A 22,719-nucleotide genomic window follows, 5' to 3' on the forward strand; every position below is an offset into this window, starting at 1 on the left:
ACACACACTGATAATTCAAGAAAAATAAATACATATGGCTAAAAGGTGATATAAATTAATAGTTACCTCATCTTATAGTGAGAAAGAACTTTTAAAGCATAAAAGGAAAGTCAGAAAAAAAGAAAACTTCTAATAAAAGTTCTTATACTACATAAAATTGTATATCTTCAATATATAAAAAATACTTTAAAATAGCATAGCAAAAGGAAAGATACAGGTAAATTGGAAAAAATATCAACAATATGTATTAACCTTCTGTTATATTTATAATGAGAGAATCCTTATAAATCATTTTCAAAAAGGTGAAAACCTCCAATAAAATTTTTAAAATAGAGAACTAGAACAGTTAATAAAAAGATAAGTATAAATAGTAACGTTATTTAAAAAAAAAAAAAGTAAATCTCTACCTTATCCAAGAATCAAGTTTATATTGTAGATTTAAATGCACAATTCATAAAAAAGTACTAGAAACAAACTTAAAAGAATATTTTTATAGTCTGGAAGTAGAAAGGCTCTACTAAGTCTGACACAAAACCTAGATGTCCTGAGGGAAAAGTTTGGCAGATTTTATCAAATAAAAATTGAAAGTTCTTACCATATGATCCAGCAATCCTGCTGCTAGGTATTTATCCAAAGGAAAGGAAGTTAGCATACCAAGATGTCTGAACCCCTGTGTTTATTGCAGTAGTAGTCACAATAGCCAAGATCCAGAATCAACCTAAGTGTCTATTGGCAAATGAGTAGATAAAGAAAATGTGGTATAAATATACAATAGAATACTACTCAGCCATGGAAAAGAATAAAATCTTGTCATTTGGGGCAACATCAATAACCCTGGAAGACATTATGTTAAGTGAAATAAGTCAGGCACAGGAAGTTAAATACTACATGTTCTCACTCATATGTGGGAGTTTTTTAAAAAAATGAACTTTTAGAAGCAGAAACTAGAATTGTGGTTACTTGAGGCTGGGAAAGGGAGGGTAGATAGAGTTTGGTTAGTGGACACAAAACTACAGATACATAGAAAAAATAAGTTCTAGTGGTATACAATAGTGCTAGGCATCTATAATTAAGAATAATTTATATAGTATGTTCTCAAATGGCTAGGAGAGATGAGCTAAAATGTTCTCATCACAAAGAAATGATAAATTTTTATGATGATGAATATGCTAACTACCTTCATTTGACCATCACACATTGTGTACACGAACTGAAATATAACTCTGCCATTTGGGGTCTCCACAAACCCAACTGAGCTGTGTGGAAAATTCGGACCAGGACTGAGTCCCACAAACTGTGCCCCCTGCAGTTGTATCGCACTGACAGGTCTCCACTGTGTGGGATAGGTGCTGATCTGCCTTCAGATCAGCTGCCAACACTGTGCCCAGATGCCCTACCCTCGTTACTCCCAACATTTCCCATAGGGCAGGCTCCTCACGAGTCCCCCACTAAGACAGATCTCTGGGAAAATTAGATACCTACCTCCTGATCTCTTCTCTCATCTCTGAGATAGCAAATCCAGTGACCATCTCAGTGTACATTGCCATGCTGGTCCTGAAGGTGGGATATGGGACTCCCCAAAGTAGTTTCTTCCTCTTGTCGGCTGAGGCCCCTCCCTCCTCTGTGGGCACAGGGAATGCTTGGGAGCACTTTGCTGGCCCAGAAAATGAAAGTGATTTTCTTTTTCTTTTTTTTTTTTTTTTGGCCAGCGGTCATGGCACCCTTCTACCCTGTAGATTCCAAGTAGCTTCATACAAAGGGCGCTGCTGTGGCTTTGCTGTCTTCATGTAGCTGCTCTATGTGCTGGCAGCTGCCCAATGTACTGTGCCCTGCTGTCCTGGGATCCCTCCCACTCACTGTGGCCTTTCATGCCTTCATTCACTCAGCAGGCCTCTTCTCCTCTTATTCCGAATTCCAGTGGTTTCATGACGGCAGTTTTTGTGTTTTAATAGTTGGAAGTTGATCTCTTGTGAAGGGGAACAATGCTGGGAATCATTTATTCCGCCATCTTGGTGACATAACTCCTGATTCTGAAAAAAAAACTTTAATCATTCTAGTAATAAAAGAAATGCAGCCTTTAAAAATACCATTTTTATTTAGCTGTCAAATTGGTAAGATTTGTTTTAATGAGATTATCCAGTGTTAGTAAAAGCATGGAGAAAATCTTTTCCTGAGAGTATAAATTGGTTTAAAACTTTTTTTCCAGATAGCAGTTTGAATTTGGCAGTGTCAATCAAAAGCTTGAAAATGTTCATATCCTTTGACCCAAATTATTATTACTGGAAATTTATCCTAAGGAAACAGGTAGAGTGGTACAGAATGATTTGTTTAGCAGCTGTTGTAAACATGGGTTGTGCTGTTAAGCTGCCCAGCATCTCATCCACCATCCTACGTTTGCAGCTTTCCCAAGCATGTAAGCATGTAAGATGGCTCTCTGATTCTAGAACCTGAGAACACCAGGTATTTGCTTCCCAGTCTTCATTGTGTCTAGGATGCAGGCATGTGACCAAGAAACTTGACAACCCAACATACCCTCTCCAGACTTTTACTCTGAAGTGAAGAAACACGAATATCCCAAAATCTATTCTTTCCAGTGTTGGAGGCAGCTATATCTAGTGTCCAGACTTAAACAGTGTCAGTTCAGGCTGTAGCATATGGTGCCCAGTGTTTTTTTTTTTAGCAGAACAGTTCAGTGGTGTGTAATTTGGATATTGGTCTTGGAAGTACACAACAGTGTCAGTTCAGGCTGTAGCATATGGTGCCCAGTGTTTTGTTTTTTTTTTTTAGCAGAACAGTTCAGTGGTGTGTAATTTGGATATTGGTCTTGGAAGTACACCTTCTACGCCTGAGTTTTCCAAATTCTATGATATACCCAATAGCCTGTCAATTAATTTCCTTTTTATTTATATTAATTAGAACTTTTTTCCTTGTGGCTTGAAACTTAGAACTCTAACTATTAAAACAGCATTATTTATTAACATTGAAAATTAAACACAACAATAGTAAAAGGTTGGTTGAAGTAAATTTTTATATCCATGGGATGAGACACTATTCAGCCTTTAAAAAATCATGCAGTATTTCTCAGCATTTTAATCAGAAAAGGAACTTAGAATAAGACATTAGGTACTTGGAAAATTGTTGGAAGACTTCTGGATTGACTCCAAAAACAATACCAAACAGATCCATGAGGGGTGGTGTTCTCTCCGAGGCCAACACAAGTTAGGAAGGAAATAAATTAATGCCACACACATAACTATCTGTCACACCCAGGAAACCACAGAGCACATACCTGAAGCTGCAGATCAGAGATTAAGAAATTGAATCAAGTAACATAGTTTACCCCACTGGTTCTTGATACCCAGGAAGCTGGAAAATGGACCCTGGAGTGCTGCTGTAGGAAAGCCGCACATTTCCAAACCTTGCTTAATAGTAGCAACCAACAGCCCCAAACCACAGGAAGATGTTTTTGACTCACATTCAACCTCCAAGTCTTGTAGGATACTGTTTGTGCAGGAGGGGAATAAGAAGCTTGTGTGTGCACGGACTGTCTCTGGAGGGATATATAAACCAGTAGTCTTGGTGATTTCTAAGGTGAGGCAGGGGGATGTGAGTAAGAGGGAAATGCTTTCATCATATACTCCTCCTTCTGTATATTGTACTGTGGTAGGCATCGTGATCCATTTGGAAAGTTACCAAGTAGTTATATATTAGCTCAGTAGTTTTCACTGTATCCCAAGGCCTCTGAGGAAGGCTTCAAGGCTCTATGAGAGGAGGGAGCAGGGTAGGGCCCTGGGTCCTCCACTTCTGCTTCAGCAAGAGCCTCAGTAGTTTTCACTGTATCCCAAGGCCTCTGAGGAAGGCTTCAACGCTCTATGAGAGGAGGGAGCAGGGTAGGGCCCTGGGTCCTCCACTTCTGCTTCAGCAAGAGCAACTCTGATTTTATTTGTTCTGTGGTTTAAGCTTCTGAGCAAGATTTTGTTTTGCTCTTTTTAAAAACTGAAAAACCAGTGTTGTAGAAGAATATTAAATGTCATGGAAAACTGTTCATTATATATTTATTAAGAAATGGAAAAATGGGGTGAATAAATATTTATAAAAATAGGAAAAAGACTGCAAGTACAAATACCAAATTTTTCTTTTGATAATATTTTACTCTTTGTGCTTCTGTTTGCCAAATTCATTACAATTATTTATTAATTTTTATAGTCATAAATATGTTATTTTTAAAATTGAAAAGCACTCTTTTGAAAATTGATACGTTATCAAATAAATGAAATGGTGCTGATTTACATTTGTGAAGGATTTGCTAAACAGAGCCTTCAACCAATGTGTTATAAATGTGTTACATGTGGGCCAAGGTTTTTCTGTTCAGTCCTCAGGGAGATTGGGGAAGGCCAGGAACAGCTGAGTCTCCTCCTGGCTCCCATCTTATTCTTACTCCCATCTTAGAGTCCTTTCATCAGTAACGCCAGCATACCATGAAAAATTTTGGGAGGTACTGCTTTATTATCCTGGAAATAAGCTTCTTATACCATGCTTTAATTTCACCCAATTTATTAACTTTTCTTTTTTTACCTTATTCATAATAATAAGATTAATAACCCTAATGAAGCTTAGGTATTATCCTCCTGGTTTTATAGGTGAGCATCCAGATGTTAATTAGTAACTTGCTAAAATCTTGAGTGGTAGAACTGGGATTGTAACCTAGGTGTATCTCATTCCAGTGTCTCTACTCTTAACCAGTATACTCTACCGTGCCCAGTTTTCAGGAACCTATCAATTATGCAAAGCAAGGTACAAATATATCAGACAAACAGATTATTACAAGTACAGCAGGGGCTGTCTTCCCCATCTCTTTCTCACTAGAGCGTCACCTGCATGAGGACGGAGAGATTGTCTGTCTTGTCCACCTAGCACAGCACCTAGAATATCATCGGAACTTAGATATTTGTTGAATGAATGAACACTCACATGGTGGTTCTTAGACATGTGGTTTTTAACTCTGGCTACAGATAAGAATTGCCTACCAAGCTTTTCAGACATTCAGATATCAGGAGCCTACCCCATCCCCCAAATAGCATCATCAGGGGAGGAACTCAGGCAAGAATATATTTTTAAAGATCTATAGGTGATTCTGATATTCAGTCAGGATACAGAACCTCTATCCTAGAGCAGTGGTTCTCTAACTTGAACATCTGTCAGAATTAGTGGCAGAACTTGTTGAAGCAAAATTGCTTGACCCCACTCCCAGAGTTTCTTTTTACTAAATCTGGGGTGGAGCCTGAGGATTTGCATTTCCAACAAGTTCCCAGGTGATATTGATGCTGCCGGTTTGTGGATCACACTTTTGAGAACTACCGTCCTAGAGAGAGGATTGGTTGTTGTGAGACTAAATCAAAACCTTTTTGCATAGGACTTAAGTGGGAGATTTAATTAGACAGATCAGGATAAACATTGATTACTCAGGCAATGCAGGTATTATTCAGTCTTCAAAACACCCAGGAGAATGCCAGGCCCATCGAGCTTGTTGCTCCAAAAGTTTCTTTGAGCAACAGCATATCATTTTTTTTTAATCCCCTAGAGAAAGACATTTCTTTGATCAGTTTGACCTTAAACGATTTGGGCCCACACAGACCAGTTTGTACCCTCTAGGAAAGATGTCCTCACCTGCTCAGGCACTCTTGGTTCATGTCCATACAGCCTCCAAGCAGGTGTGATGTTCACTCCCCAGAACTCCATGGGTCTTGTCTCACAGGGAAAACCTCCAGTTTCTCCTTGTGTGTTGTCTCTTCTTCCATAATCCGCCCTTATCCTGGAACAGGAGATCTGGCAACAGAAGTTTTGACAAAGCCTTTTTTCTAGGTATTATTCAAAGTACCCAGAAACCACCACCTGAGTGTTCATTCACTCAACAAATGTCTAAGTTCCTATGATGTTCCAGGCACTGTGCCAGATGAATAAAACAGACAAGCTCTCCGTCCTCATGCAGGTGACACTCTAGTGAGAGAGAGATGGGGAAGACAGCCCCTGCTGTACTTGTAATAATCTGTTTATCTGATATATTTGTACCTTGCTTCACGTAATTGGTAGGTTCCTGAAAACTGGGAACAGTAGAGTCTACTGGTTAAGAGTATAGTCTCACAGTATTAAGAAATTATCATAGACAAGTAAATATATTTCCATTGTCTACAGCGGCAACTACTGGAAATTAATAAGATGTAACTATTAGGTACCGATGAGCACTGGGCTTTGGATGAAAATTATTTGTTTTTATATTTAGCTAACGGACCTTGTACCTAATAGTATTTGGCTTAGTTTTTTAGAGTGACTTCCATCCCATGCCTGTTGCTTTTGTACTATTCATTTTATGTATTTTAAATTGTTTGGAGAAGAGCTGCTCAGGTTTTACAAATGGTGTTTTTCTCTTTCTATTAGGTCTCTCTGCAATGCAATCAATGTTTACAACCTCACCTGCAATAACTGTTCAGAAAACTGCACCAATGTTCTGTTTAGTAACAAGATTACCTTCTTAATGGACCTCCTGATACACCAGTTGACGGTATGTAATATTATTGCTTTGAATTAGAGGCAGTTAAGGTTTGGGAAATTTTCCCTGTGGATAAAACTAAAAGAATTCAGTTATTTACTCTCCAGATTGAAAAAAAAAAAAAAAAAGTAAAGATAATTGGGAGAGTAAAATAGAGACTGGCAGAGAAACCTCCTAATAATTTGAAATTTTTGAATTGGATTCTCCAATATTTAATGGTTAATAGACTTATATCTTTGCTAAGATCACAAATTTACATGATTAGACTGGGGCTTTGGAATCAGTTGGACCCAAAGCCAAACCTCTGAAGCCACACGAGTGAGTATTGTAGCTGGAAAAGCCTCAAAACCTCTCTTGCCAGCTAGGTTAAAAGGGTCAGTTTAAAAAGGATTTTTTGATGGTCATATAGATTAAAAAATAAATTAAAAGGGTAAGAAACTCCTGTATCAGAAAGGGACAAATCTATTATACTTTTGAAAAAGGAATAAGGAGCTAATTGTCGCCTGAAATTTTACTTCAGTTCACAGATGTTGAAAGAGGTAAGCTCAGTATAATATCCAAAGCTTTGGGTCTGTCAACATCAGTCTCCAGAACAGAGCTCTGAGGCCAGAAGTTTCCTGGTGAAGTTTCTGAGCCCCTGAGGTACTGGCACAAAATCATTGTCAAGCTGGAAGTTTATAACACAGGAGATTTATTATTCAGAACTGATTTACTCAGCACAGTTCTAATAGCTCTTTCTTAAACTACATGCCTTTTGCTCTTTCCTGCTCCATCTGGCTAATTTCTACACACTTTTCAGACCTTAACTGAGGCATAATGGCACCTTCGTCATGAAATCTTCCCCAACCTGACTCTTTCCTCAGTCCAGGTTAAGTATACTTCTTATATAATCCTAGGAATTACATCTCTCAAAGAATTAATCACATTGAATTTTAATTAACTACTTACTTGTCCATTTCTCCCACTAGCCATAAAATGATGAGGATAGGAGGTAACATCACGATGTCCAAGATTCTAACACAAGGCCTGGCATTTAGATTCAGTACATCATTGAATGCCTGTATATGTGAATAAATGAATCCCTATGCATCACAAGCTGGAAATCAGAAGGGGGATTGTGAAGCCCTTACAGGCAGGCGTACTGATAATGAGAAGGGACAACAGTGAGGGAGACCAAAGACACAGACCTAGAACTGTTATACAGTACAACAATGGCTGTTTATAGTGATGACAGTCTTCAGTCATACTAAATTATATAAGGTGTTATATGCAAAAGAAGACATTAAAATATGGGTAAGACATTTTAGCAAAAAGTCTATCAGAAATAATTGAAAGGCACCACACAAGGAGAAAAGACTTAACATTTGTTGCATGGCCTTATATCTCAGGTATTTTAATATATATTACCTCATTTAATTTTCAGAACAGCCTCATAAAGTCAGTATTATTATGCCATTACACAGATGAGGAGACTTAAGTCCCAGAGACATTGGCTTGCCCAAGATTACACAGATGTAAGTCACTGAGCAAAGAGTCAAACCTAGGTCTGTCAAACCCAAATTGAGGGACATTCGATGCAAAAACTAACTGGTAGACTTAAGTCCCAGAGACATTGGCTTGCCCAAGATTACACAGATGTAAGTCACTGAGCAATGAGTCAAACCTAGGTCTGTCAAACCCAAATTGAGGGACATTCGATGCAAAAACTAACTGGTAGTTTTCAAAAATGTCAGTGTCAAGAAAGACAAGGAAAAAGTGAGGAACTCTCACAGAATGGAGGAGAATAAAGAGATGTAACAATTAAATTAATGTGGGATCCTGGACCAGGAAAAGTACATTAGTGGGAAAACTGGGAAATTTGAATAGGGTGTACACAATACTTAATTTTATTGGCTCAGTGTTAATTTCTTCTTCTCAATAATTATATTATGGTTTGGGAAGATATTAATAGTAGAGGACACTGGGTGAAGGGAACTCTATTTCTGCAATACTTGGTTTAAAATTATTTCAAAATAAGAATGAAAAACAGAAAAAAAGAAAAGCAACCCCATAGTGTCCCACCACTCCATGATACATCATCTGGAAAATTTTACTCTGTGAAACTTATTCTATGTTGGAAGTGGAAGAAGAGATATCACTCTGAACAAGTAACAAAAGAGAATGACATTTAAAATGTGAAGGAGTAAGCAAGAAGACTTATAGAAAGAGTCTTCCATCCTGGTTCTTCACTATTTTCAGTCAAAAACTGTTCTTATTGAGAGAAATGTATGAGACAGCTTATTTATTTTCTCACTTAATAATGATTAAGTGCCTACTATTTCCAGTTCCAGCAAAGCATAGGGATATGATCCTCACCTTCCAGGAAATCCCTGCATAGGAGTAGGAACAGACATATAGATGACTATTGTCTTAGTTTAGGCTGCTATAACGAAGTATCTAGCCTTGGTGGCTTATAAATAACAGAAATTTATTTCTCACAGTTTTGAAGACTGGAAATCCAAAATCAGGGTGCCAACATGGTCAGATTCTGATGTGGGTCCTCTACCAGGTTGCATACTGCTGACTTCTCATTGTATCCTCACATTGCAGAAGGAAAGCTAGATAACTCTCTGATCTCTTCTTATAAGGGTACTAATCTCATTCACAGGGCTCACTCTTAATTACCTCTCAAAGGCCCTACCTCCAAATACCATTACATTGGGGATTAGATTTCAATATATTAATTTGAAGGGGGGGAGAGGAACAAACATTTAGTCCATAGTGCTTACAGTAAGTGATGTGACAGCAGCCTGTACCAAGTGCTGTGGAGCACAGAGGAAGTTCAGTAAGTTTTGCCCGGGACATCATAAAGAAGGGACACTTGACCTAGTTCTTAGCTCCTCATAATAGCTGTCATTTATTAAGTACCAGCCATGTGCTGGTTTGTAAGTATCTGATCATTCCCCCCTTCTTTGAAAGCCCTATTTTCCTTTGAATAATATTCCCTTGCTTGTGACGTCAAGGTTTCTTGACACTCAGAAAAGCTTTTAATCTCTCAGTCAATGGATTTTACCACATTCTGTGTTTATTCTGCAAATTTTACTCAGTTTGGAACTGGGATCTTGGGACATTTGTTTGTCAAACACATATTATCCCTTCTTATATGTGGCACTTCCTGGTTTTCTTAGATCCTTTTAGGCTCTTTATTCTATAGCTGTCAATTCTAATGTTGCCATGGGTTTGTGGCAGTGAGCACAGGAGGATGTGTTTCTCGGTTTGGGGCACTTGGTGACAGTGATGTTTATGTTTCTGGAAATCACTTGAGTCCATTTCCATTTTTATTGCTAACTGGTTTTAATGTACATGTGATTGAAATATGGGCAACTAACTTGTTAAATAAGGGATAAAAAATAGTCATCAACATATTTTCTACAAAGAATAGAAAACATAAAAGAAGCTAATTAATGTGATCTGGTAGAATTTATAAGACACCTGATTATCAGGTACTTTGGTCTTTCTGCTTCTTTAGCAAACCCAGATGGTTTTAAAGACATTTTTCTTCTAGTCTATCCACTTGAAATATGTTTTAGCACTGTTGTATTTTATTTCAGTTACTATTTGCAAAGTACTGTACAGATGCCAGGGTTACAGAGGTGAATGGGACACAGTTCCTTCACTCTAGAAGCCCACGGTTAAGGAGGGAAGAAATTGCACACATAAATGTTAAAGACTATGAGAGTCTATCATCAGAACTACATAGTAGCCCAAGAAACCTAGTAAAGTACCTAGCACATAATAGGTGCTTCCTAAATATTTGACAAATGAATGAATTCTAACTTAGAGAGTTGGGGAGGCTTTTGGGAGTAAGTTGGATTTGCCTTGAATATGAATATACCTTGAATATGCGTGGAACATCTACAATTTTTTTTGTAATGTTTACAAAGTTAAATTAGCATATGTGACACTGTAAAAGCACATGCTTTTTCTTGCAATGTAGATACAATGTAAGATTTTTAGGATAAGTTCTTGGGGAATTTATATGGAACCCTGCAAAACTAGTTCATTTAAGACAGGTTTCGCCCAGGAATGAAAACAAACACAGATATATAATCTTCCATGAAGCATGCAAGCTTTAAAATATGTTAAAACAGACTTCTTTCTTCATTCAGTAAGTGCTTTTTAGGCATCTTCACTGTGCCTAGATCGTTCCAGTGCACAGATCATTCCAGTGGGCCTCTAGCCTTGGGATGTCTCCTTAAGGAGACAAGACATGCCCATTGGAAGACAATAAAAAGACCAGTGAAAAGATCAAGATCGCGGAATCGGAAGTCCTGTCCTCAATTCCCCCCGTCCCACCCGGGCCACTGACTTAACAATAGTATAAGGACCAAAATACATTTATGAGAACTCAGAAACCAATTAAGAAGTTGCAGTACCCCAGGCAAGCTCAAAGCCAAGAACACCTACATTTAAATGGGTAAGAAGAGCTGTTTCACTTTATTCATGATCATCCCTCCCCCAAATCAGCACGCCATGAGAGAATGCCCTGGCTTTGTTTTTCCTTCAGGGTGGGGGGGCTGTGGAATGTGCATTCAGTGTTTCAGCTTTTCAGAAGGCTACTTGCAGGACTGGTTTCTGTCTTGCCTGATTCAGACCTCTGACAGAACCAGCATAGTTTGGATACCTGGCATCTACTGAATTCAAACAGCAGAGGTAGCTTTCTGAAGCACTAGAGGGCCTACAGTACCACAGACAGAGGCTAGTGCAGGTTGGCATGATCAAGAGAAGCTTCTCCCTTAGGAGGGAGGGAGATGAGTGGAGCTTATGTCCAGTGTTATGGCTTTTTAGAGGGCTGCATGAGGGACTGCTGTCTGTCTTGCTTAACTTGGAGTATTGACAAGAGGCCAGCATATGTTGGATGGTGCTGAGAACAAGAGAGGGGGCACTTGCTGCTGTAGAGCCAGAGAATGTGCAGTGCTGCAGACAGACACCAGAGGGAGCAAGAGATTATGAATTCTTGAAAAAGAAAGCAGCATCTCTAATTTAGAAGTTGCATACATAGGCCCAGAGAAGTTGCATCCTCCCAAAAGGTTTCAGAGGCTCCCAGAATCTCTAGCAGGGCTGACTGGTGAGGTTCTTCCCTTGTAAAAAGCTAGATCATAAAGACTGGAATAGGTGGCTGTCTTCTCAAATGCACAGATCCCAATGAAAATTATAAGACACACAAAGAAATAAGGAAACATTGCTGAAACAAAGGAACAAAATAAATCTCTAGAAGGAGGTTCTATGGAAACAGATGAATATGAATTATCTGACAAATAATTCAAAATAATGGTCATAAAGCTGCCCTTTGAGCTCAAAAAACAATGCATAAGCAAAAAGAATATTAACAAGGATAGAAAATATAAAAAGAGACAAAACAAAAATTTTGGAACTAAAGAATGTAATAACTGCACTAAAAAAATCACTATAGAGGTTCAACAGCAGACTCGATCAAGTAAAAGAAAGAATCGACAAATGCAAAGAAGTCATTTGAAGTTATCCAGCTAGAAGAACAAAAAGAGAAAAGAATTTAAGCACTGTTTTAAATTGGTGGTGAAAGTTTAAGGAACTTATGGGATACCATCTCACAGACAAATGTACACATCATGGAACTATCATAAGGAGAAGAGAGAAAGAAAGGGGCAGAAAGATTACTTAAAGAAGTAACAACTGAAAACATACCAACATACCATCTCACAGACAAATGTACACATCATGGAACTATCATAAGAAGAAGAGAGAAAGAAAGGGGCAGAAAGATTACTTAAAGAAGTAACAACTGAAAACATACCAAATATGGGAAGGAAATGGGCATCATCCAGATCTAAGAAGCTCAACAGATTCTAAATAGGATGAACCCAAGCAAATTCACACCAAGACACATTATAATGAGGTTGTCAAAAGTCAGCAGCCCCCTCCACCTGGAAGCAGGCAAGTAGCAGAACACGCCAGGGTCCTATGCAGAAACTGAGGGCAGCCCCCTATGCCCAGAAGCATGCAAGCAGCAGAGCATGCCCGGGGTCATAGGCAGGAGCCAAGTGCAGCCCCTTCTGCCTGGGAGCAGGCAAGCAGCAGAGCATGCCCAGGGTCCGAGGCAGGAGCCAAGGGCAGCCCCCTCTGCCCAGAAGCAGGCAAGAAGCAGAGCACACTGAGGGTCCTAGGCAGGAGCTGAGGGCAGACCCTCCACCCAGTAGCAGGCAAGCAGCAGAACACTCCTGGGATCATAGGCAGGAGCCAAGCCAAGGGAATCAGCCCCCTCCACTCAAAAGCTGGTAAGCAGCAGAGCACACCCAAGGTCCTAGGCAGGAGCCAAGGACAGCACCCCCCATCTGGAAGCAAAAAAGCAGCATGCCAAAAACATCACTTCTACATGGATGGCCCAGCACAGCCACCACCATAGCCACAGATGCATACAAATGCAGCTTGACACCACAGCAGTAGCCACAGCCACCATTCAAGTGGTCCACCAGACATTTGACCTCATCGACACAAGGAAAGTCATCAGTGGATACCAGAAAAAGAACAGGAGGTCTCTCTCCTCAAATCCCAATCCAGAGTAATAGAAGAAGCAACTGTTCTCCCAGATGACCAGACATCAACACAGAAATACCAGAAGTACAAAAACCCAAGAAAATCTGACACCTCCAAAAGAATACAGTAATTCTCAAATACCAGATCCTATAGAGCAGGAAACTCTTGAAATGATTGAAAAGGAATTCCAAGCAATTAACTTAAGAAACTGACAGAGATACAAGAAGACTATTAGACAACATAAAGAAATGAGAAAAAACCCAGGATATGAAGGAGGAAACTTACAAAGAGATTAACACCTTAAAAAAGAATGTAGCAGATTTTATGGAACTGAATGATTCACTCAATAAAATAAAAAACACAACAGGGAGCTTAAGCAGCAGGCTAGAACAAGGAGAAAAATGAATTTCTAATCTTAAAGATCGTCTTCTCAAAATAACCCATGCAGACAAAAAAAAAGGAAAAAAGAATTTTAAAAAATGAAGAAACTCTAAAAGAGCTAACAGACAATCTTAAGCACACAAACATTTGAATCATGGGTGTTCCAGATGGGGAGGAGAAAGGAAAAGGCGTAAAAAACCTATTCAACAAAATAATAACAGAATACTTCCCAGGTATAGGGAGAGACACAGACCTTCAGATCAAAGATCGCCAAACAGACTCAACCCAAAAAGATTCTATCCAAAACACATAATAGTCAAACTGGGAAAGCTCAAAGACAATGAGAGAATCTTTAAAAAGCAAGAGAAAAGCATCAAATCACCTATAAGAGAGCTCCTATTGGGCTAACAGCAGATATCTCAACAGAAACTGTGCAGTCCAGAACAAAATGGGATGATATATTCCGAACACTAAAAAATACTGCCAGCCAAGAATACTATACCCAGCAAAGGTATCCTTCAGAAATGAGGAAAAAATAGTGCATTTTCCAGACAAACAAAAACTGTGGGAGTTCACCACCACACAACCAGCCCTACAAGAAATCCTCAAGGAATTCCCCCACCTGGAATCCAAAAAATGATAATCACTTTCACGAATTCACAAGAAAGAACAAAACCTACTGGTAGAACAAAAAATGTAAACAAGAAAGAAAAAGAAACTAAATCTTACCACCACAAAAACGGATAATAACAATGTAATAATATCCCTGATTTATTTCTGATTTTAGTGATTTCAGTCTTCTTTTTTTCTTGGTCAGTCTAGATAAAGGTTTGCAGATTTTGTTGATCTTTTTAAAGAAACAATTTTTGGTTTTGTTGATTTTTTCTATTGTTTTTTAGTTCCCTATTTCATATATTTCTGTTGTAATATTTGTAATTTACTACTTATATTTGCTTTTGGTTTAGTTTGCTCTTCTTTTTCTATTTTCTTAAGTAGAAGTTTACATTACTGATTTGAGATTATTTGTATCTTTAATATAGGTGTTTACAAGTATAAATTTTCCTCTAAGCACAACATTAGCCCTGCATCCTATAAATTTTGATGTTATGCTTTGATTTTTATCTCAAAGTAGTCTCTAAATTCCCTATGATTTTTCTTTTTACTCATTGTTTATTTAGGTGAGTGTTCTTTAATTTCCACACATTCATGAATTTTCTAAATTTCCTTCTGTTGTGGTGGTCAGAGAATGTATTTTCTATGATCTTAGTCTTTTTAAATGTATTAACATTTATTCACCCCCAACATTTTTAAAAAATATAACCACACAAAAAAATTAAAACAGTGAAAAAAATTACAATGTTGTCAAAAGTCAAAAATATTGAGAGAATTTTGAAAGCAGCATGAGAAAAGTGACTTGACATGTAGTAGGGAAAACTAACAAGACTATCAGGAGGTTTTTCAGCAGAAAACCTGAAGGCCAGAGTGGAATGGAGTGATACATTCAAAGTGCTGATCAACTGCTCTTCCACAAGATTAGCAAGAATACACATGGGTAAAAGATAGTCTTTAACAAATATATTGTGAAAACTAGATATCCATATGCAAAAGTATTATATTAGACCCTTATCTTACACCATATATAAATATCAATTCAAACTAGATTAAACACTTAAATGTAAGACTTGAAACTATAAAACTTCTAGATGAACATAAAGGAAAACATTTATAACATTGACTTTGGCAATGATTTCTTGAATATGACACCCCAAGCACAGGAAACAATACAAAAATAGATAAATGGGGCTATATTAAACTAAAACCCTTGTGTACAGCAAAGGAAATGATCAATAGAATGAAAAGGCAGCCTACAGAATAGTAGAAAATATTTGCAAACCATATATTTGGTAAGGGGTGCTATGGTCTGAATGTTTCTGTCTTCTCAAAATTCATATGTTGAGACCTAATCACCAACATGATAGAATTAGGAGGAGGGTCCTTTGGAAGGTAACTAGATCATGAGGGCTCTGGTACCCTTAAATAAGAACCCCCAAAGAGCTGCTTTGTCCCTTCCACCATGTGAGGACACAGCTAGAAGACATCATCTGTGAACCACAGAACGGACCCTTGCCAGACACCAAATCTGCTGGCAACTTTAACTTGGACTCCCAGCCTTCTGAACTGTAAGAAATAAATTTCTGTCGTTTATAAGTTACCTAGTTTATGGTATTTTGTTATAGCGGGTCAAACAAACTGACAGGAGTAAATATGCAACGTATATAAGGAACTCCAACTCAATAGCAGAAAAAAAATCCAATTTAAAATTGGCAACGGACTTGAATAAACATTTCTTCAAAATATGCAAATGGACAACTGGTTACATGAAAAGATGCTCAAAATCACTAATCATAAGGGAAAGGCAAATAAAAACCACCGTGGGATATCACCTCACATTCCTTAGAATGGCCATTATAAAAAAAAAAAAATGAATAACAAGTGTTGGCAAGGATGTGGTCAAATTGGAACCCTTGTGCACTGTTCATGGGAATGCAAAACAGTGCAGCCACTATAAAAAACAGTATAGAATTTCCTCAAAGATTAAAAACAGAACTACCATATGATTCAGCAATCCTATTTCTGGGTATTTACCAAAAAGAGTGGAAATTAGGATCTCAAATGGATATCTACACTACCATGTTTATTGCAGCATTATTTACAAAGGGGTAGAAATAACTTAAATATTCATCAATGGATGAGTGGATGTATTAGTCTGTTTCTGTTGCTTATAACAAAATATCTGGAACTGGGTAATTTTTAAAGAAAACAAAGTTTATTCCTTACAGTTTCAGAGGCTAGGAAATCCAAATTCCAGGGAACACATCTGGTGAAGGCTTTCTGTGCTGGTGACTTCAGTGATGCAGGGTATATCACATTGTGAAATAGCAGAGTAGAGACTAACCTCTCATGTACCATTCTTTTAGAGCCCTCCAAACCATGCCCCTGACCACTATTATTAATCCATTCACAACAGCACGGTCCTGCAATCTAATCACTTCTTCAAGGCCTCACCTTTCAATTACCATAATAGGATTTGCCAGTTACATTCAACAGTTACAGTGAGAATTAAGCTTCAGTGAGATTGGAGGGGTATCCAGTCTATAACAGTGGATAAGGAAAATGGGGTATATATGTACAATGGAATATTATTCAGCCTTTAAGAAGAAGGAAATCCCATCATATGCTACAACATGAATGAATCTTGTTGACATTAATAAGCTAATCACAAAAATAGAAATACTGTATGACTCCACTTACAGGAAATTTCTAAAGTAATCAAACTCAGACAGTAGAATGGTGGTTGCCAGGGACTGAGGGGAGGGGGAAACAGAAAGTTGTTTGTTGTTCAATAGGTGTAGAGTTTTAGTTGTGCAAGATGAAAAAGTTCTAGAGATCTGCATATAGTTAACAGTACTGTAGTATATACCCAAACTTGATAAGAGGGTAAATTATGTTATGTTTTTACTATTTAAAAAAAAATGAAAAGACCAATGAAGTACCACTGAGTGCTGTGAAGATTGATTGATAGGCTTTTAATATTGGATACAATCTAAATAGTCCAATATAGTGATGAGCAAATTTAGATGTTAGAATGGATTATGTAGCTACCTAGTGGCACAACCATAACCTAGACCTTGGTCTCTGCATCCCTGTCCAGGACTTCCCTTCCTGTAAGCTAAATTGATGTGTCCTCACTGTATTAAGTTGACAAATGAAATGAAACATTTTTGTGACTTTAATTTTATACATGTTCAATACTGTCACCTGCCTAGGATATACTGAGGAAGCATTTAATTAAAAGATTTATAATTTCTTGGTGTTTCATTATATTTTAAAAGGCATTAAATATTTTATTAGCAGTCTTATTTTTAATTCATAGTGACCTGTTCTTTATGAAATATTTAAAGAATATGCTGATAAATTGTGTGTATGTATTTTCTGGAGCCAAGGAGATTGTTAATTGAAAAGTGATGTATAAACCTTAAATAATTGATATGATACTGTTGAATCAAAGAGGCTATTGGTGAGCTCTTCAGAAGGTGACAGGAAAGCCCTGGATACAAACAAAGGAAATCTTAGTGCAACCTTACAGCAAAGGGATTGTGTTTCACTTACTCATGTGCAGAGCCATCAAGGTGCTTGTTTGATTTTCATTATAGCAGCAAAGCCTGGAACTCTCCACTTACCACATTGTTTTCCTTATACTGAGGAGCCAGAACATGGACACTACTGTTTATAACTTTGGAGCAGAAATCCTTCAACACTACAGGTGATAGTACTCTTCCTGATGTCAATTGCATCTTGTTTCCTTCTTTCCTCTCTATGAGGCACTTGCTCAGCCTGTTTAGGACACCTTGCATTTCCTTCATCAAAAATGTGAGGTATGTTTATGTCTACCGTGCCATATATCTATTGACAAGGAGAATTTTAGGACTGAAGAGGAGGCCTCCATAGTATCTGGTCTAATTCAATTCACTTGTTTTACAGATGAGGACAATGGACCTCAGAATAAGAGAGGGATGGGAAATGTGTGGGGTAGGGTACTTGCCAAAGTTCCACAGCCTGTTACCAACATAACTGGGATGCAAATTCAGATCTCCTAAATCCCAAACTAGCATTTTTTCTACTATATTACTGGTAATACTGCTAAGTTAAATTTGGTAAGAACAGTTAAGGTGTGTTGTGACTGGTATGGAGCTTTACTCTCAAAGCTACACTCAGAATTCAGCTAGTAAAAGAATATGGGTCAGGTTATAATGCTAATTGGCTTTCCACTGCAGTCATGTGAAATAGTATTATTACCATCATTATCACTGTGACCTAAAATCATTAACTGACTACTTGAGGGAGAAATAGACACATCAACCATCATAGTGAAAATTTCATTACACTGCTCTCAAATATTGATAAGAAAAGCAAACAAAAATTATTAAAGATGTAAAAGGTTTGAATAATTAACAAACTAGATTGAATGCACATAGATCGAATCATATACTCAACATTAGAGAATATACGTTCTTTAAAAGCACATGTAGAAAATTTACAAGTATTAACTATACAGGAGGCCAAAAAGCAAGACCTACCAAATTGGAAAGAATTGGTATCATACAAGATGATCCAGTTATGCTTCAGCTATTGCTGAATAAGCTCCTATTGGACTGAACCTCCTGCACATGACAATTAAAAACTCTGGGTGAAGTATATAAAAATAAATACCTGAAGGTACTGGAGACCAATGAAAAGCAGACAGATTCAGATGGGAATAGACCCTTGGAAAAAGGGAAAAGCTTTGGGTGAGTTTCCTGGTTTATGGCTTTTAACCTGAGGGCAGCCCACAGCTGGTGCCACATAAGATGCCTAGAACTCCAATAGAAAATCCAAAAATTTTCTGGCCTGAAGAACGAGGGGACAGAATTCAGGGCAGAGACAGCTACTAGAATGTGAGGAGGATATTCAGAAAGGAGAGAGCAATAAAGGGGTTTCCCTTATTATTTATAAATATCTCAATTACCCTGAATGTACCATACATGTGTGGGACAGACTCAACATACCTCAACTAAAGACAAAAGAACTGTACTGAGATTTAAGCTGCTGTGAGTAGAGTTTTCCAATTTGAGTCCAACAAAGTCAAATGCCTGCTTTAAATAAAATCAACACTTGTCAGTGTAATATAATAGAGTTCAGACTCTCCACAACCTAACATTCACAGTGTCCAGGATTGCTGGACACAGAAAGAAAACGGTGGCCCATTTCAAGAGTTAAGACAATTAACAGAGGTCAACCCTGAGCTTACATAGATGTTAGAATTAGCAGACAAGGATATTAAAACAAGTATTATGAGATGTGATCGAGATGGCTGACTAGAGGCACCCAGCACTCACAAGACTAAAACAACAAATAGATATCCACATATCAAATAGAGTGTCTAGGGGAGAACACCAGAGTTCAGCAAAGAAGAGATGAAGACTCTCGAAGTCATTGGGACTCAAGATAGCAGCACAGACAGAGAAGTAAAGCACCTGACTAGAATCAGCTTGGAGTCAGGAAGGATTCCCCACTACAGGGAAAAAGTAGGTGGTAGATACTCAGCAGTCCACATTTCCACCACAAATACCTGCAATTCTAGCTACAGGGGAGCCCCACACCCCTTGCAGTCTCTGAGCCCAGTATAAGAAGATGCCTGGAGTCCATTAAAATGCATTGTTCCAGAGAAGGAATTCACACTAGGTCTCCCTGAACCCCAGGGCTCTAGGCTGCCACAGCGTGGAGCCACCACTAGAGTGCATATTGCCCTGGGGCCCAGTAGCCCTGATATCTCCACATCCCTAGGGCCCACAGATACCCTACCACATCCACCCAAAGGGCTATAGTGTTGTTTTAACACCTGGACCCAGTGATGCAACCATTACCCAAGCATCTATTCCCATGCAGTGCCCCATACCCCAGTTCACAGATGGTCCAGCACAGCAGGAAGGCTGCCTCAGGACACAGAAGCTAGCCCATGCTCCCCAGAACCTGATAGCTGCCCACCCAGGACCCACCAGCACTACCAGCAACCCCCTCCCCTCCCCGAGAGAGGTCAGGATGTACCTGCCAGAGTCCCAACCTGCCCAGGGCCCACTTCTGCCCCCAATGACCTCATGCCCTCTGGAGAAGAGCTGCCGTGTATCTGCATGTGCCCAACAGGGGCTTAAGGACCAGCCGATCAGGGGCAATCTTACTTCCTCCAGTGATAGTCACCATGTGCCTGTGCATGCCCCAATGGAGCTCAAAAACTGGCCTGCTTAGTGTCCCCACCCCCAACAAAGCCATGCCACAGCCTCCACAAACAATCACAGCCTAGGCCACTGAGGTACTCACAGACACTGCTCACATTTGTTACAGCTAAAGAAATCATACACAGACCATACTACCACTCCTACCCAGAGCCAAAGCCAATGCATCCCAACTGACACTATAGGATACATCTACAGGATAGTCTTTCCCTATGAAAGCTACTACATAAAATTGGGAGAAGTGACTGTTCCACCATATGCACAGATGTCAACATATTGACATAAGAAACATGAAAAAGCAAGGACACATGACACGTTCAAAGAAACAATAATTTGCTGGTAATAGACCCTAAAGAAAAGGAAATGTATGCAATGCCTGAAAAGGAATTCAAAATGGTGCTCTTAAGGAAGCTCATGAGATATGAGAATACAGATAGAAAAGTCAACAGAATCAGGAAAACAATTCATAAGCTGAATGAGAAATTCAAGAGATAGATAATTAAAAAGAATCAAACACTCATACACATACATCCTGGAACTAAAGGACAGTGTCACCAAAGTGGCAGAGTAGGAGCAATCTGGCTTCAGTCTCCCCTACAGAAAACCGAAAACAACTATCCCCTACCACGATTACCATCCAGAATATCCCAAAACTCAAAATTGAGGTTGTGATGATCCCTGGGGCCACAGACAAGTGAAAACTGTAAGCAAATGGTAAGATAAATTGACCTTTCTAACCATGATGCTTCTACATAAAGCTGCCAGGTACCGTGTGGAAAAGAATCCTTAAACTCGTGGTTTTTACACTGGAAAAAAGTGAGATTGAGTCATAGAGCTAGCTTCCCCACCATCTTGGGTTCCTTCACAGGAAAAACCTTCCTGCCTCAGCCCACATCATGAGTGTCTGTAAGGGTGAAAACTCCTGAGAAAGCTATAGATAAAGAGTGGGGATGGGGCTAGCAACGGCCAGCACACAAAACTCAGTGGCTACTCTTAGCCAAAGTAGATGCCAAAACAGAGAGGCTGTTGAACAGCATTATACTGTAGGAAGTGTACCCCATGGGTTCTCTGGGCACAAACCCTTGCCAACCTTTACAAAATGGGGGTATCTTTTTTGGAATCCTCTAATCTGGGATGGGCAATGCTGCAAACATTTGTGAGAATCACAGCAAAACTTAGCTTAGGGTGCTTTTAGTGCTGAAAAGGAGACAGTGATCTCAGGCTAAAGGAACTCAACCGTCAGTCTGTACAGGATCTCTAGACAGACATACTCTACAAAGACCAAACTAAGCCAGACTGTGAAGACTAGAATAAATAACTAATACTTCAGTGAGAAGACATAGATGTATGTCTGTAATAAACAAAAGAAAACAGAACCATAACCTCCCCAAATGGATAAAACAAGGAGCCAATGACTGACCCTAATGAGATTGTAATGTGTAAGCTATCAGATCAAAAATTCAAGTTATGGAGCTGAAGAATTCAATGAGTGAGAGGGAAAAGTACAATTAAGATGTTCAACAATAGCCTGGATCATGGAGAAGAATTTCTGAACTTAAAGACAGATCTTTTGAAATCACTCAAACAAAAAAAATTTTTTTTAATGAAGAAAGCCTGTGAGACAGATGATACACCATTAAGCAAACACATATTCACATTATGGGGGTCCCAGAAAGGTGAGGTGAGAAAAGGAATAGAAAACCTATTTAATTAAAAAATAGTTGAAAACTTCCCAAGTCTGGGCATATATAAACAGCTAGATACAGGAAACTCAATGATTCCCAAACAGAATCAATGCAAAAAGGTCCTTTTTGAGGCACATTATACTCAAACTGTCAAAAGACAAAGGGAATTCTAAAAACAGCAAGAGAGGGCCGGCCCGGTGGCGCACTGGAGAGTGTGCCACTTGGGAGTGCGGCGGCGCTCCCGCTGAGGGTTCGGATCCCATGTGGAGACCGGTTCCCGCTCACTGGCTGAGCGCGGTGCGGGCGCAACACCAAGGGTTGCGATCCCGTTGCCGGTCCCCGGTACGGGCGCGACACCGAGGGTTGCGATTCCGTTACCGGTCAGTAAAAAAGACAAAAAAGGGGAAAAAAAATAAAAACAGCAAGAGAAAAGCATCAAGTCACATGTAAGGGAATTCCCAGTGAAGAGTACTATCCTCAGCAAAGCTATTCTTCAGAAATACATGGGAAATAAAGTCTTTTTCAAACAAGCAAAAAGTGAGGGAATATCACTACTAGACCAGCCCTACAAGAAATATTTAAGGAAGTCCTATATCTGAAAGCAAAAAGGCAGTATCTACCATCACAAAAACACATGAAAGGGGCCGGCCCGGTGGCGCACTGGATAGTGCGCCGCTTGGGAAGTGCGGCGGCGCTCCCGCCCGAGGGTTCGGATCCCACATAC

The 22,719-nt window shown here is 39.0% G+C and overlaps 1 protein-coding gene across 1 annotated transcript in view; it reads left to right on the forward strand.

Moving 5' to 3' along the window:
- SCAPER (S-phase cyclin A-associated protein in the ER) overlaps window positions 1-22,719 on the forward strand; it is a 396,020-nt gene that overhangs the window by 276,739 nt on the left and 96,562 nt on the right. Inside the window, exon 17 of the mRNA XM_008574198.1 lies at window positions 6,436-6,559. Within this exon, the coding sequence (XP_008572420.1) occupies window positions 6,436-6,559 (124 nt within the window). The remainder of the gene's footprint in view (window positions 1-6,435; window positions 6,560-22,719) is intronic.

This window comes from Galeopterus variegatus, unplaced genomic scaffold (assembly GCF_000696425.1).
Source record: "Galeopterus variegatus unplaced genomic scaffold, G_variegatus-3.0.2 Scaffold1012, whole genome shotgun sequence".
NCBI classification, from domain to species: Eukaryota; Metazoa; Chordata; class Mammalia; order Dermoptera; family Cynocephalidae; genus Galeopterus; species Galeopterus variegatus.